This window comes from Podarcis vaucheri (genome assembly GCF_965113315.1).
Source record: "Podarcis vaucheri genome assembly, chromosome: 8".
Taxonomy (NCBI): domain Eukaryota; kingdom Metazoa; phylum Chordata; class Lepidosauria; order Squamata; family Lacertidae; genus Podarcis; species Podarcis vaucheri.
Genome location: NC_138766.1, coordinates 11,876,790 through 11,894,016, shown reverse-complemented (window position 1 = coordinate 11,894,016; position 17,227 = coordinate 11,876,790). Strand labels below are relative to the sequence as shown.

Genomic DNA, 17,227 nt, shown 5'->3' with positions numbered 1-17,227 from the left:
CTTGCTCTCTCTATCTTGACATCAGGGAAGGTGACACAAACTTGTATAGTGGTACCTAGGGGTTACAAACGCTTCAGGTTACAGATGCTTCAGGTTACAGACTCCGCTAACCCAGAAATAGTACCTCTGGTTAAGAACTTTGCTTCAGGATGAGAACAGAAATCGTGCTCCAGCAGCGCAGCAGCAGCAGGAGGCCCCATTAGCTAAAGTGGTGCTTCAGGTTAAGAACAGTTTTAGGTTAAGAACGGACCTCCGGAACGAATTAAGTTCTTAACCGGAGGTACCACTGTATTTTCTAGGGAAGATCTCTGAAATGAAGATCTCCTATCAAACATACACACCTGGTCACGGAAAATTGGACTAGACATTTACACAATCTGAAGCAATCTTTTCTAGAAGGCTCTGACAGATTAGCACTAGAAGCTCCATTCTACAAACAGCCAAGCTCCAATACTATTGAATATTAGTAGTACATGCTTAAATGCTATTAGGAAAATATATGTTTGGACTCAGACAGAAGGTTGTATTCTCTACATGATTCAAATCTTCACTCATTTTACTCATTATTCTGTTGCACAGCTCCCAAGTATGCGTGGATTCGTACATGTGCCATCAACAGGATGATATCCATCTGATTAGAAAACCAGAGGTCATGCAAATACACATATCCTGGGGAAAAGATTGCAAAGTGCTGCACAACACAAGAGCCATACCAATACATAGCTGAGGAAAAGTCCTGGCTTCAAATCAGGAATGAAAAGGGCACAAGGTATTACCATAAATCTCTCATTACCCAATATGTTGACTAAACTTTAGAGAATGCAAAATATGGTAAGCTAACCTTATCTCCTGCAATTTGTGGTACAAGCAAAACACCCCTACCCTCTGTATTTGGCAAAGAGAATAATTTCCATTTACTATTTCTACAATTCTATGAAATAAAGACCACTGAAGCATGGAAGGAACAATCCAATGATGTCTCTATTACATTAGAAATACAAAAACAACTCGTTTCGATGCCCCTTCACCTACCAAATTAGGGTGCAAAACCATGAGAGTTCCACCTTCTTTTTCTGCAAGGAAGTCTTTCTGAACTTACTTGGAAACATTTTTTGAATTCCATAGGAAACAGTAAGAGAACTGAGCTAATGGCAGTAATCCTCAAAAAAAGAGAGATTGTTTTGTTATAGAGAGGTTTTAGGTTTAAACATTCTAGACCACATAATATCCTGAAGGAGCCCTGATGCACACCAAATGAAAGTCAGCAAGTGTCAAGACTGGACAAAATACAGAGAATGATGAACTGACTGAATGTCCTATTTCAGGTTCTTGTTTGCTTGTTTGTTTGTCCTGAACTAAATAATTAGATTTGAAGATGGAAACACCTTTATTTGCACTCAGCATTTTCCAGAAAATGGTCAACACATGTTTGCAATGATGCACTTTGATTTCCAGACCTGTGTATGAAGAAGGTACTTCAGATGGGTGGGTTTTTTGCACGTACTTGGATTGCAAGTTACGACAGTTAACTCAACTTTCGAACAGACAGACAATCCTAGGTTTCTTGGCATACCAAAGTTTCAGAAAAGGCAAAGGTTGCCCTTATTGTGGGGTGGGAGGACACACCTCTTGTAACATCTGAAGTGGCCATAGGCAATCGTGAGCACCGAATTTCAAAATCTGAAGTTACACTGATGTTACATAGGTAAAGAAGAATGTACATCATACTTACCAGGCTTGAAGGTAATTAGGCAGGATCGATTAGTGCATGTTCCTTCCGGGAATATCATAATCTTAAAACAGAAACAGAAAAAACCCCTCTATTACAAGTTATTTTTGTACATCTTCTGCATCTTTAAGTACATTTCAAGCTCAGAATTTAGAAGCATTCAAATTCGCTTTTCTTTAAATGCTGCTAGTGTTTAATAAATAATTCACCACAGGTATCTGATTTCAAGAAGGCATTCAGGTTGCTCCCTAAGGTGTTCTACAAATGGAGTGTGATCTATGAAAGAATGTATGGAACGCAGCCCAGGAATCTTTGAAGCACTCTTCCATTTGGAACTGCAAGCACTGAGGGCCAGACACCCTCTCAATGAGGGAGGTAGAAGTTATAATATAATGTTCCTCCACCCCCCACCCTTGTGTTCATCACAAGGAGGGTAACTCTTTTCTCCTTTAATCACGCATGAAGCAAACGATGACCTCCTCATCCATCGCCTTTTAAATTATGTAGGCTCCAGGATTTCTGGAGCCAGGAAATTTCTGGAGCCAGGAAATTTCTGGAGCCACTTGTTTTCTTTTTCTAAAACACTTTTTATTGAATTTTACTGTTGCATTTGAAAACGTGTAGATACAGGGGAAAAAACAAGTAAGCAAAAAAGAAAAAGAAAGTAACAGGGTTGTGGAATAAAATAAAAACAGCAAAGCAGTACTGTATAACCAAATTCTAACGATACTTCACTAAATGTCAGGTGGTATTTAAATACCTGAACCTTAATGAAGAAAGAGAAGCTGGAAGATACCTCCCTGCTCATATATTCAAAGGGGAACTAATCCACATCAAAATTGCCAGATTCAGCTTTTCCCCAGCTTTACATTACTTTAAAGTTCTATGTTCTTACTGTACTTACCATCAGTACTCAATAAAAGTTGAACAAAATTAGCAGTAGGAAACCCTGTTCTTTTAAAATCAAGGCACTAAAGTTTCTCACACATAGCAGCAAAGGGTAGAAGGGGGCACCATGGGGTGTTATTCCTTCACCAGCATGGCGCCCACAAACAAAGAAGAGGTGACGATTAAGATGATTTCCTCTATGACAGGAGGAAAACTTATCTATACACAGCTTAAGAGATTCCTAAGCGGCAACGAACTCAGCACTGGAAATTCTTAGGAACAGAACTCAACGTTAAAATACCATTACCCAAATTTATGCTGCGGTGACATTTCGGTATTATGTGATTGTTTCTTCTCAAAAGTGCTGTCGCACAATTTGAAAACGCTTCGAAGGGGTAAGCAAATTGCCAAGAGGTGAATTCACTATTCATAAATAAATTGTTTAGTTGAGGAAAGAAAGGAGAGGTGATTAAGTGGAACGTTATGGATGTTTATATAATCAAAACTCGTCTTGAGAAAGTACTTTCCCCCCTCCCACATCTTTCATAACTCTATAAGAGAATGACTGACACTAGGCTCAGGACTGAGAAAAGGAAACTGTACTGCTAACAGCTGAGCCTGGAAGAGGGAGATATGTGCACGGTGAGGGAGTTAAGGTGGCACGGGGTCTTCCCCCATACAATCCTTAATGTATCAGGATTGTTTCACATGTCAAACATAATTAAATTAACAGCAAGTCATGTGTTATGTATTGAAGTTCTCACCCTGGGCCAGCAGGGGGATGCTGTAGATAGTTATGCAAATAAGGGATCGAAAGTGACGTTCAGTGATTGGATAGTTTTAGAATATTGTTACAGTTACGTTGTACTGGAGCTCTATATAAGCAGGCTGACTGAACCCTTCAGTTCAGTTCTGTTCTGGCCTGTGAATAAACAAGAGCTGTTTGAAGAATCACTGTGTCGTCTGATATGTCTACCCACAACTTAACATCATGGATTTTATCCTCCTTGGCAACAACTAGGGGGGGGCTGTCACCTTCATGCCTTCTTTGTGAACACCCATAGATGTTTGGCTGTTAGAAACAGAATAATGGATTAAATGAACCATGGTATCATCCAACAAAGGATTTCCCCCCATCTTTTCCGAGATGTGGTACCAATGTTAAATCAAGAGGAACAGCTGGAGGAAAACCTGAAGAATTCGAAAGAATTCAGAACTCAGGTGAATGTTAGCCCCACAAATACCGTATTTTTCGCTCTATAACACGCACCTGACCATAACACGCACATCGTTTTTAGAGGAGGAAAACAAGGGAAAAAATATTCTGAATGAAACAGTGGACGTATCATTTTTGTGCTTCATGCTGTGGCCACAGACATGTGATCTGATGGTGAATTTGGGGTGACCCAATGCAAAAATCCTGAGAATCCCTGTGGATCCATGCTTTGTAACCACGTTTTTGCACCATTGCAGCCCCAGGCAACAGTGGGTGCGTGATTTTTTTTGGGGGGGACAGGCTGTAGCCATGGACATGCTATGTGCTCTGATGGTGAATTTTGGCTGACCCAATGCAAAGATCCTGAGGATCCATGTGGATCCATGCTTTGTAACCACGTTTTTGCACCATTGCAGCCCCAGGCAACAATGGGTGTGTGATTTTGGTGGGGCAGGCTGTAGCCATGGACATGCTGTGTGCTCTGATGGTGAATTTGGGGTGACCCAATGCAAAGATCCTGAGGATCCATGTGGATCCATGCTTTGTAACCACGTTTTTGCACCATTGCAGCCCCAGGCAACAGTGGGTGCGTGATTTTTTTTTTTGGGGGGGGCAGGCTGTAGCCATGGACATGCTGTGTACTCTGATGGTGAATTTTGGCTGACCCAATGCAAAGATCCTGAGGATCCATGTGGATCCATGCTTTGCAACCACGTTTTTGCACCATTGCAGCCCCAGGCAACAGTGGGTGCGTGATTTTTTTTGGGGGGGGGGACAGGCTGTAGCCATGGACATGCTATGTGCTCTGATGGTGAATTTGGGGTGACCCAATGCAAAGATCCTGAGGATCCATGTGGATCCATGCTTTGTAACCACATTTTAAGTGGGGAGGGAAGGAAAAACACAGAAGGCTAAGAATGCAGGAGAGGGCTATAACGTGAGGAAAGGAAGGCAAAAGTTTCCCCCCACCCACCCACACAAGCCAGCCACTGTTTAAGGATTTCATCCTTTTAAATGGAAGAAAGCATATTTGAATGCTGTGTGTCTCCAAAAACAAAAAGCAGGAAGTCAAATCAGAATTTTAAGCCGAACCTGTAATCTCTCTTCCCTTCACAAACATTGTTCCTCCGGAGCAGGGACAGGATAGAGCGACGCTCTGCTTTCCCCTCTTCTTGCCTGGAGGGGAGGGGCTTCCCCTGCTCTTTGTTCCGTTTGAGCAAACACAGCAAGGAAACAGAGAGGGCGGGCAGTAAGACCCTGAGGCAGAATGCAGGAAAGCTGCCACTTCCTGTCTCACGGAGCTCCCTTCTCCCTGAAGCGCGGTTTGATTTTTGCCTTATTTTTCGGCTCCAGAGACCACACATTCGCTGCATAACACGCACAGACATTTCCCCTTCCTTTTTAGGAGAAAAAATCTGCGTGTTATAGAGCGAAAAATACGGTAGTAGAAACTGAAACCTGAGGAGTGTGTGTCTACTTTTGAACAGAAATAGCATCTCTTTAGGTGGAAATAGATATTCCTTTACAGAAAACAAATACCTTTAAATCACAAGATGTTCTACCAGTACCTGTGGCCATTTGCCATTTGACTGAGCACGCCGTCTTATCTCTTCAACAGTTTTCCTGCGGGAATCCTGATCTGATCGAGATACAAACACGGGTCGAATGTATTTGATTAGAGCTGGAAAGAAACAGAAATGTCCGTATTCCTAAGTATATTCCTTCATTTTTCTTTAGATTAGCATAAGTGTATGACATGCTATATAGAGAAACAATCAATAGTTTTATGAGCAAACACATTTCATAACAAAATATGCCATATTGGGGGGGGGGGGAGTAACCAGCAGAACATATTAAGAAACATTTTAAAATAAAATATAGCCCTGCATTTATTCAGAAATACAGTCACCCACTTATGAATACTTTAAACTGAAAGTGCCCCTTTAAAACACAAACTAAAACTACCTGCCATGCTTTTTCTTATTTCTAAAATTGCCTCAGTTAGCTTGATCCTGTTTGAAGGTAGACAGGACAGTTGTTTACTTCTTACAAAAGGGATGGGAAATGAGTTTAACACTCGTGTAAAGTTCAAAAAAGAGAGAATCAGAATATCTAATACTGAAACAGCGATAAGGAATAATAAAATCCATGCAATGCAATACATCACATTTATAACTTTTATAGTCAGTCTAGAACCATTTTGGCCTGCATTTAAAGCCAATCAAATTATTTGTTCCTTTCAGGAAAAGCTCCTAAGAACAATAACTATCATCACCACTGACAGTCTTGAAATAATGGGAGGGATTTTTTCAAAGGAGACACTGCTAGACATCTGCTAGGAAGTCTGCATTTCTAGCTCACTTTCCCTGGGGTCATTGTGAACGCTGCTCATCACCTCAAATGCATATGACAAGCTGCGTGTCATCACCTGAGTGATCTAAATATACATGGTTGTGAGATTACTCTTTCCCCAGCCACATGAATAATCTGACAAGAGCACCTGACTATACTCCTATAGTACCACAGAATCTTGAATTGTGTTGTGTGATTCACACAACTAACAAAAGCCTCTTGGCATAAGAGAAGCCCTTGGATTTTAAGTGGAAAGGTTGGGGTTGGAGCAATTCTACCTCTGTCAGATCACTCCTAGCGGTACAAACAGGTTATCCTTAATCACATATCCAACTCCAGATAAGGAAAGTGGTGGGAATGTTGTAGATTTGAGGTTTCAGTCATTTAGAGCTCATTATTAGATACTATGTTAGACAGGTTGGTGGTATGCTGAAATTTATTGTTGACGTTTATTACTCAGCAGCAGCAATGCCTTACTGCATTGCAATAGTCTTCATGGAAACTATTGCAAACTTTGGAAAACGCTGGAGGGTAGCCGCTAAATTCTCTTTGGACAGCCTGATCTTTGCCACCTGTTGGAGGGTCTGTCTCCCACTCCCAAATAACACCAGTGAAATTATACATGTCACATTTCATAGCACGTGCTCTCTCTGCTTTCAATGATTCCATGCCCCCCAAAGTTTCAAGTGAATTAAATATTCTCTCTCTCTCTCCCTGCCCCCATCAACAGTGGTAAAAAAATCAAGTCCCACAATCTGCCGCTGAGCTAAATCTCCAGAAAACTTCCAAGTTTATTTAAGACAGATGACCAGCAGACTAAATTCCTATATTTATGTAGGCCATGTACACGTGGTTAAAGGGCTGTGTATGCAACTCCCTCAGAGGTACAGAAAAGCAGCAATAGAATGCCAAAATGTTAACAACAAAAGTCATCCCACTGAATTTTAGGTCTAGAAGAGAGGAAGACCCAGAGTTCACCCAATGCATAACCCTCCACAGTGATATTCTGCAACACAAGCAGAGTAAAGAATGTCTAGCAATCCATTTATAAATGGGCAAAAGCAGGTTAAATACACCCATTTACACACACAGCCAGATAAAAATCATACATATTCATAAATGCAATAGCTACAAGATGAAAAGCACTACAACCAGGCAAAGTGACCAAAAAATCATTTTCTTTCCCCCCTCAACTTATCCATGTTTTCAAAACACAAATGTAAAAAAATCAAGGAACTAATTATATGCATGTGTGCCCTGGTTTTTATTTTTTATTTTTTTGAAGCAGGAGAGGGAAATAAAGAGCAAACTGTTAGTGAGGGACGGGGGTGGGGTGACCTTTTCACTCCATACTCACACTCTCCCACAGAGGTTTTGCTTTCTTCATTTTAAGATTCCACATCATGCTACATAATACACAACGCAATCAGGGGAAAATCTGTCGTTCGTTTTTGCACTTCCTTGTTTTGTAACTACGGAGTTACATTTGTACTAACAAAAACTTTGTAGGCACAGAGTTGTGATGAAAGTTCAGCCTTTTGCTATTGAACTCCCTTGGATGCTACTGAAATAAATGTAGGGCTACATCACGTTTAGCCTCCCCCTTTACACTCCTTCTGATATCGAAATAGAAGTTCTGGCTCCTTAAGAAAGAGTTAGTGGGCCATTGTTCATAGTGCGAGAAAGGAGATCTGGCTGGCACCAACTTTGCTACCATTTTGGCACCATGTAGAAACTTTTTTTTATTCTTGCAGACCCATCAGCAACTTTGATGACAAGTGTCATCAACCTGAGCTTTCGTGTGTGTTTTTAATTGTTATTTTACTGAGGTTGCACATTGTTTAACATGTTTTGGCATGTTTCATTGTAAACTGCTTTGAGACTTCTTCAAAGCGTGTGGGCACAAAATTCTCAACTGGATAACCTGGGCAAGTTGCTATCTTTCATTCTGGTTCACCTCACTGTATGACTGCCAAAGATAAAACGGAATAATCGAATGTATGCGAACGCGGTGCTTACTGAAGGAAGGAACATAAAATTAAGAAATGGAAACATTGCAAAAACACCTGGTGGGGTGGCGAAGGGGCATACTGATAGGCACTCTATGTTTAGCTGCTCGTATGCGTGGCCTAGAAGCTGGCACAAGCAGAGAGTGACATGGGTATGTTGTTGAGCGATGTGTCAAGCTGCTGTCATGTAGCACCTTTGTTGAAAGAACTGAACCAGGTTTCAGCTTTGATCCAAACAACTCAGGAGTGGGTTGCCCGAGGGAACGGCTTCTCCCATTTGGATCTGTCTGGCCGTTACCAGAGGCCCTCCTAGTTTTCTCACAAGCTGCAAATATTCCTCTGCCAACAACCAGGAATGGGCCCTTTTCTGCGGTGGTTCCCACATTCCAAGAATACGTTCCGTTCCAGAAATAAATCGCCGTGGCCCTTATTTGAAAGTAAAGCTTTTTTGACTTACTTCCCCAAACAGGAATATCTTTGCTTTCTGCTTTCATGACAATGGAGGCCATGGTCATTGTTACAGGTATAGCATCAAAGTACGAGGAATGTGGAGCCAGAGTCAATATTGCTGCTTCAGTGGGCAAGGCCTGCCTGCCCTTCACATTTATCCAGTGGAATCCCCCAGCAAGCCACATGGTCCTCATGATGGCCTTCAGCATGACATCCACAAACCTGAAAATAATAAGACAGCACAAATGCAGACGTGTTAATCCTTTTGAACACGATTAACTACATAGGCTATTTCCAAGGAAACTGGGAAATAAGAGTTTCTTTTTAAAAGCACTTTGCTTCCTCGTTTTCTGATTGTGTTTTAACACAGTTTTGTTATGTCAGGGAGTTCAAATGTAGCCACCGTATTTTTCACTCTATAGGACGCACCAGACCACAAGACGCACCTAGTTTTTGGAGGAGGAAAACAAGAAAAAAAAATATATTCTGAATCTCAGAAGCCAGAACAGCAAGAGGGATCGCTGCGCAGTGAAAGCAGCGATCCCTCTTGCTGTTCTGGCTTCTGGGATAGCTGCGCAGCCTGCATTCGCTCCATAAGACGCACACACATTTCCCCTTACTTTTTAGGAGGGAAAAAGAAGAAGAAGAAGAGTTTGGATTTGATATCCCGCCTTTCACTCCCTTTTAAGGAGTCTCAAAGCGGCTCACAATCTCCTTTCCCTTCCTCCCCCACAACAAACACTCTGTGAGGTGAGTGGGGCTGAGAGACTTCAGAGAAGTGTGACTGTCCCAAGGTCACCCAGCAGCTGCATGTGGAGGAGCGGAGACGCGAACCCGGTTCCCCAGATTACGAGACTACCGCTCTTAACCACTACACCACACTGGCTCTCAGTGAGTCTTATAGAGCAAAAAATACGGTAAATAGGTTCCAGCTTAACCAGTCCCGTCAGCAACCCCATGGCAGATTTTACTTCATCTTACCCCAAAAGGTCGAAGGGAGCATCACTGCAGAACAGGTACAAACTGTCTCTTTAGAAAGGCAGCCTGTCACCTGTCTATCTTCATCAGTGGAAATCACAGAGGGTGGGCCAAAGCAGGCAAAAACAACAACCCAAAACAAATATATCCACAGAGTGCACTCTCATTTAATAGATGCTCATGCAAAGAGCTGGGTGACTATTTTTCTCTGCTCATTCTCCCCCAGCTAGCTGTAGGATAGTTTATAATTATTAAGCTATCATTTCCAATTATGATGATATCCTAAGATGGGTACGCACTCCAACTATAAAGACAATATTGGTTTTCTATAAACTCAAAAGAGTTTTATCCAAGTTATGTTAGGCCCGTTGAAATCAATGGACCGAAGTTAATTATATCCATTAATTTTAATGGGCACAATCTGAAATGAACTAACTTTGGATGTACACGCCCAACAATTCAGGCAGAGGAAATTTGTTGTTGCTGTTTATTAAATTTGTATACCACCTTTCATCTGAAGATCACAAAGGATGCATAATAAAAACAAAAAGAAACCAATAACCCCCTTCCATTTAAAAGGACATAGAATGTTAATCAGCCAAAGTTCTGGTTAAAGAGAAATGTTTTCGCCTGGTGCCTAAAGATATAAATTTTAGTATTCTGTGAGCTGTTCTATAACCTCCTTGCTACATTTATTTGTAACTTGGAGCTGCAGTGCCTTCAAGCTTTCCTGCCCCACAAAGAATGGCTTGGGTTAAGAGAAAAGAGAACAACATGCTGTGGAAATGCTTGCAACTTCTTTGGCCACAGCTGAAGAAGTATTTACAAACGCTGTGTGGATATCTCTCCAGGGAATACCGCAACAGGCACCTGTCTTGACGAGACATTTAACCAGTTCCCTTCCCCTTTCAGGTACCGTATTTTTCGCTCTATAAGACGCAGCAGACCACAAGACGCACCTAGTTTTTGGAGGAGGAAAACAAGAAAAAAAATATTCTTAATCTCAGAAGCCAGAACAGCAAGAGGGATCGCTGCGCAGTGAAAGCAGCAATCCCTCTTGCTGTTCTGGCTTCTGCGATAGCTGTGCAGCCTGCATTCACTCCATAAGACGCACACACATTTCCCCTTACTTTTTAGGAGGGAAAAAGTGAGTCTTATAGAGCAAAAAATACGGTACTTTTCTAAGCTGACAAACCATCCCACGGAGATAACAGGGCACGGTTTTCGATATTGTTGTTTCTCGTGACTATTCATGGGTACAGAAAGACAGCATTGCTCAGCAACTCTCTTGTGTTTTCAACCAATCAGATGTACCCTCCATTAATCCTGGGATTAACATTGCACAGCACAGCACGTAGAGATAATGGAAAATCTTCCAGAAGAAGAAGCACCCTCAAGATCTTGTAAACACTTCCGGCAACTCATCTTCGGGTACCAAATAAAGCAGTTAAGCAGTTTATGCGAATGGGGACGCAGTGAAAAAGAATCAGGACAGACACTGAACTTAACGCACATCAGCCAGGGGGAATAAACTGTTCACATTCACATTGCACCTATTTAAATCCTGATAGCTGCTCTCTGTAGTGAAAACCAGCTTGGGGGGGGGGGCGAGCTTCAGCACAGAAGCTGTGAGAGAGGCACGAATGATTAACCCTTTTCCCTCCTGTAAAACCTCACCTACCCATTTCTCCTTGTGAGGTTCCAGAAATGTGCTTCGTCTTAAAAATGCTTGCCCAGAACCTCCAGAGGAAGGTTAGGCAGCAGAGAAGGAAAAGGTTGCAAAAAGGTTAACGCTGCCTCCTCCCCCACCAGCTTACTTCTCTGCTTAATGCCAGCACCTCTTCCAAGATGCTTTTCAGTACAGACAGCTGCCACTGGGGGTTAAATATACAAGTGATTCATCGTTAGGGGGAAATAATGTTTTTATTGTGCAATATGTCAGTTTCACCGCTATGAGGAGAAATATATCAAATTAGCAACCCGTGCCAATTTCACTTCTTGAATTACCGTATACTCCAAGTAGATGTTAGCAAACCCAAATGGGCTCAGTGACTTACTTTCGCCACCAGGAGAGGGGTTTTTCTATTTCTCTGTCCGCAGGTCCCATGGATGCGATGAATGCAAAAGGCCAGGCCAGCAACATCATGAAAGCAGCAAAAAACAGCCGGATGGGGAACAGGGTCAGCGTCATGAAGGCAATCTGCAAAAATCCAAGGATTTTGGTTCTTTTAAGATTGGACTGTAGACACAAGGCAAACAACGTCTGTAAACGTGGTTGCTTTTTGCTGATGATCAGGTAAATCTAACACATTATAACAAAGACGACAGCCACCAAAACGGTACCTATATGAAGTAGACACCGCTTAAAATTGTGCATGAAACACTCGTTTTCTTACCAAATCTTAAGTAATTGGAAGTAGCAAGAAAATATTGACAGTTCTGGATGTATTCCCAATTTTGGTTTAGTAAAAGCCTGTAGTATTCCCCAGGATGATTTAGTTCATGTGTAGGCAAACTAAGGCCCGGGGGCCGGATCCGGCCCAAACATCTTCTCAACCCAGCCCATGGACGGTCCGGGAATCAGAGTGATTTTACATGAGTAGAATGTGTCCTTTTATTTAAATTCAGCTCTGGGTTATTTGTGAGGCATAGAAATTCGTTCATTCCCCCCCCAAAAATATAGTCCGCCCCCCCCCACAAGGTCTGAGGGACAGTGGACCGGCCACCTGCTGAAAAAGTTTGCTGACCCCTGATTTAGTTAAGCAGGAATACACAGCCAAACACATATACAACACTCTGCCAAAAGCATTTCTCCAGCTGTGGACTAAAAGAGCAAGCAGGAAGCGTCACACAAGAACTCTTCCTCCCTCCCCCCACTCCCACCCCCCCCCCACATTCCAAGAGGTTCAGGACAGGTTGTAAGGGAAAATAAGTTGAAGAAAGAATCTGAAATAACACCTAGATTGAATAGTTATGCAGCCATGCTTTTCACACCTTAGTTTTTATGGCACCCATTCACCCTGATTCTATCCCTGTCCAAATTGGGAATGAAGAAATCCCAGCAAACGCAATTATACTCACAGAGCAATTTCAAGGTGGGGTTTGCAATGATTTCAAGATGGGGTTTGTATGTGGGGAAATGAAAAGTTTTTAGAATCAGATAAACCCCACAGTGGTTGGTGCCACAGTCCACACAGAGTTAAGAGCACTGAGAGATTTCCTTTAACGTGGCTGACTTCTGTTGCCTAGCATAGTGATGTTAATAATTGCTTCTTAGAGTAGATCCACTCCAAATTACTAAGGACCCTGATTTCATTCATTTGTACTAGGAATTATCACTTTGCACAGTGCATAGTTATGGAATTCACTCTCCCAATACACAGTGATGATCACCAAACAGGATGACTTTTAAAAGAGGATTAGACAAAATGTGTTTTACTTAACAAAATGCATATACTGCCAAGCTGTAAGTGATTTACCAGAAAAATTAAAAATATCAATAAAAATAAAGATAATTAAAATTAACAGTAAAATAGATGAAAGCACATCAACACCTACAGGTCTCAATAGAATTGACTAAATAAAAACATGTTTTAAGAAGGCATAGACAGTAGTACAACAGAGTCGCCTCCCTGATGTCAATAGACAGGGAGTTCTACAGGGCAGGCCCTGCCACACTAAAATATGGATTTCTTACAACTGTGGAAATATTACATGGCACCTGTTACAGTTGCCAGTTCTGCAGACTGAAGTGGTTGGGTATGACGTGTATGGGCTAAAGTGATCCCACAAGCTTAAAGGGCTTAAAATTCATGGCTCATAAAGCTATAAATGGCTACTTAGCGACATTGACTATATTTTACCTGTACTGTCTTTGGTTTGTGCATTGGGGGGCTTTTCTTATGTTCCTAGTCAACATTTATTAGAACTTTTGGTACAGTTGCTGTAAACTCTGAGAAACCCACTGGAGTGACCAAATCTTAATTTTCAATTTCCTGCCAAAAATGCCTTGGTACACAAGGTATTAGTGTGCTTGTAGCTAATACATAGATTGCAAACACATCTAGTTGCACATCTAGTCTGCTCCAATAAGCTTCTGCAAGTTTTTAACAAGCAAAGGCATGCACGGTGATATCCAACGTTAGTCATAGTCCAACAGAAATCTGATATTACAAGCCATTGTAATTTCACCTAATTGCATCGTAAGCTCAAACACAACACAGATGAACTAATGCTTCATTGACCTGGAAAGCTATTTGTCTGCTATCCAGGAAGAAGCCTGAATTTGTTTCTAGCTGAGTAAAAGATTGACAATTTGAGAACACATACGGCAGTAACCCACTATGAACGATCTTAGTGAAACGCGGCGTGAACATGGCATCTTTTAAAACTCTGTTATATAATTAATACAAATAGAAAAGCACTGGCTGTTTTCCCATTACAGTTCAGTTACCCTTCCTGTCTCTGTCCGTCCCCATATTATTTACATCACAATACTTGGAACTACATGTAGTAAAGAGATTGTAAGCTATTTTTGGCAGTGGAAGGAAAGACTTTATGATGCAGTCATACAAAACAAGTGAGCTTTAATATCATTTCTACTGATTTCTGCCTATAGATCTGTAAGATTATGCTCTCTGTACCTATGCCACACCAGTAACAACTGCTGTGCTGCAGCCTGGTCAAGTTTTTAAGTAAACAGAATTTTAAAAAGAGAAATAGCTGCATGGAATGAGGAAATGAAAGAAAAACCACCTCTTGCATTGTAACACATCATGTACTGAGAAACAGCTGTTACATCACTGCCTATGTATCAAACAGAATATGAGGACACCAAGCAACTCACAAGTATATCTTGAAGAGGGTGAAGACTACCAGTAGTATGGACAAAGGAAAACTCTGACAGACCAAACCAGACTGCGTCTGGGCAAAAGGATAAATGCACAGACACAAATCAGACACTTCACAAAACCATAGAGTTGGAAGGGACCCTGTGGGTCATCTAGTCCAACCCCCTGCAATGCAGGAATCTCAACTAAAGCATCCATGAAAGATAGCCATCCAATCTCTGCTTAGAAACCTCCAAGGAAGGAGCGTCAACCACCTCCCAAGGGCATCTGTTCCATATGAAATGTTAATACTCAATAACCAATGGAGGAAACCAACACCATACTCCAAACCTGCCTGGAAACTATGGTGCACTGATGCTGGCCTGGGGAGAAGGCAGGCAAATTGGTGTTCCAGTCTGGATTGCGCATGTTGCCATCTAGTGACTGCAAGATGGAGCAGCTTGGGAGCCAGCAGACCCCAGGCTGCCTCAGCCCCTCCCTGGAAGCCCAAGTTTGCAATTCTCTGCAGATTGCTGCTGGCAAGGATCCTGCTATAGTGCCATTTCCGTTCACCTAGTCAGCAGGCAGAACAGGCAGAACACCAGATGCTTCTGCCCAATCCAACCCCCTTTAGTGTGGCTGGGGTGTGTGGATGCTGCTGTACTGTAGCTCAAGCCAGTACTGTAGTTTCAATAATACTTGATGTAAATCCTGCCAGTCTTTGCCTGAAGGACTGGAGCAAATGCAGCTGTATCTTAGGCCATTATGGCATCTTCCACCCCACCCACCAGTCCCTGCCAAGGCCCCCTTCCATTATTATTTTTTAAAAATTTTAAAGGTTTGTGGGTTGTCATTGTTGCTTTTTGGGGGTTGTGTGGTTGGGGTTTTTTGTGTGTGCACTTGCTTCTTGTCTTTTATTTGTTTTGGGAGATGGCTATTTTTGAGGGGGTGGCCTTCTGAGCACCAGCAGTTTTCTTCTGTGCAAACTCGGTACTCTGTTAGTGCCCATTAACAGTTTAAGATTATCAAATGTCCCACAGGCCCTAATGAGTTTGTGGCTCCCGTCCTAGGGGGTAGTTACAGACAATGAATTGTGCTGTGTGCTATGGATGGCAGCTGGAAGCATACAGGTATGTGTAGCCATCAATATGGTATAAGATTTTGTTTGTGTGCTTATGGAACTAGATTATGATGTCATCACTGATGCAATTCAGGTATCAGAGAGGCAACTGAGGTCAGGAACTAAGGAAAGACTGTTCTAATTCAGCAATAAGTATTCCATGGGGCAACACTGAAGCAAGACCACTAACTTGAAGATGCAGACTACCTGCAACTGTGAAACAAAACAATTAAGCTCAGTAGCTAGATACGCCACTGCTTAGTGTTTCTGATGGTTTATAGCCCAACTTTGCGTGGAAAATGTGTGTTTGGGACTTCTACATATATCTGTGGTGGCCAGAATGGCATTTCTGGACTGCAGTTCCTCCAGCAAGTCTGTGGTGTCTTGCAATAACTAGGAACAGTGGTAAAAGGCTGAGCACAGAACTGTATACTCCAGTCGTAAGACTGTTAATACCCAAGACAATAGGCCATTAAAGAACAAACAGAAGAAGATTGCTGGCTGAGGCTCCTGGCACGCATCAAACTATTTTTGTAGCATATTCAGCTGAACGGCTTTACATATGTAGTTGCATAATGATAGCACAATTAATTTTAATATTAACTTCTTCCGATTCAAAGCTGCAAGCTTAGACACAGTGACAGAAATGCAGTCAACTGTTTTTGAGGCTGCAAGCAGACCACGTATATCTCTAAAGAACATTTGAAGAACATTCTTTCCTTCAAATAATTCTAGGTATTATAGCTTACTCCTCACAGCTACAAATTCCCAGCAACTCCTAGCAAACGACAGAGTCCAGAATTCGGGGGGGGGGGGGAGAGAGAGAGAAAAAAAAAAGTGCTTCAAAGAAATATTGTGTATGCAGCCTTATTCTCTTACAACAGAGGGCACAACATTCATTCACTGCAATAGGAGAAGAGGTAATGCACTGGTGGGTTGATGTAAAGAAATTCACACAAACCAGTGCCCAGATACTAAAAGCCACAGGTGAAGCACCTTACCTTACCAATAATGGCATGTATGTTTACAAACACATTCAACCAGAAAGCAGTTGCAGCTGCACAGGATTAAACTTTACAATTAAGGACCTTGATATGAACTGCCTCAGCAACAAATATGTACTTGGTTCAACACAAGATTGCTTTAAAGAAACATCACACTAACAGTGCAATCCTAACCACATCTATTCCAGTCTAAGTCCGATTTAATTCAATGGGGCTTACTCTTAGATAAGTGAGGTCAGGACTGCAGCCTTATTCAGATACGCAAGAAAGAATTTAGATTATGAGATACTGATCATTAACAAGAATTATCTGACTAAGCTTTCAGAACTGATTTGGGCTTCAGAATTATGTTACCTGAACCGAACAAGGTCAAGGAATCTGTTAACAAACTCCGTTCGTTTCAATATTTATGCCAGAGAACTACCCGAAGGATCAGTTTGCCTGACTGATTAAGTGGCATTAAAATGCTATCTCAGTCGAACAACAGACAAAACCAGCTATCAAAAGGATGAGGGCATGTAAGCTCTCACAGGTTAAAAAAGAAAGGCCAAACAATTCTACTTTCTCCATGCACACTGTCAAAACCACATCATATAATACAACAAAAAATAGAATTTGTATAGTGTATATTCTGTAGAAAAGTAACATGGCA

The 17,227-nt window shown here is 41.7% G+C and overlaps 1 protein-coding gene and 1 long non-coding RNA gene across 2 annotated transcripts in view; both read right to left on the bottom strand.

Moving 5' to 3' along the window:
• LOC309538945 overlaps positions 1-17,227 on the bottom strand; it is a 115,914-nt gene that overhangs the window by 23,768 nt on the left and 74,919 nt on the right. The gene's annotated exons all lie outside the window — the stretch shown is intronic.
• LPCAT1 (lysophosphatidylcholine acyltransferase 1) overlaps positions 1-17,227 on the bottom strand; it is a 46,522-nt gene that overhangs the window by 16,925 nt on the left and 12,370 nt on the right. Inside the window, exons 2-5 of the mRNA XM_082234737.1 lie at positions 11,680-11,822; positions 8,652-8,866; positions 5,402-5,514; positions 1,733-1,793 (exon numbers count right to left, since the gene is read on the bottom strand). Coding sequence (XP_082090863.1) covers positions 1,733-1,793; positions 5,402-5,514; positions 8,652-8,866; positions 11,680-11,822 — 532 coding nt within the window. The remainder of the gene's footprint in view (positions 1-1,732; positions 1,794-5,401; positions 5,515-8,651; positions 8,867-11,679; positions 11,823-17,227) is intronic.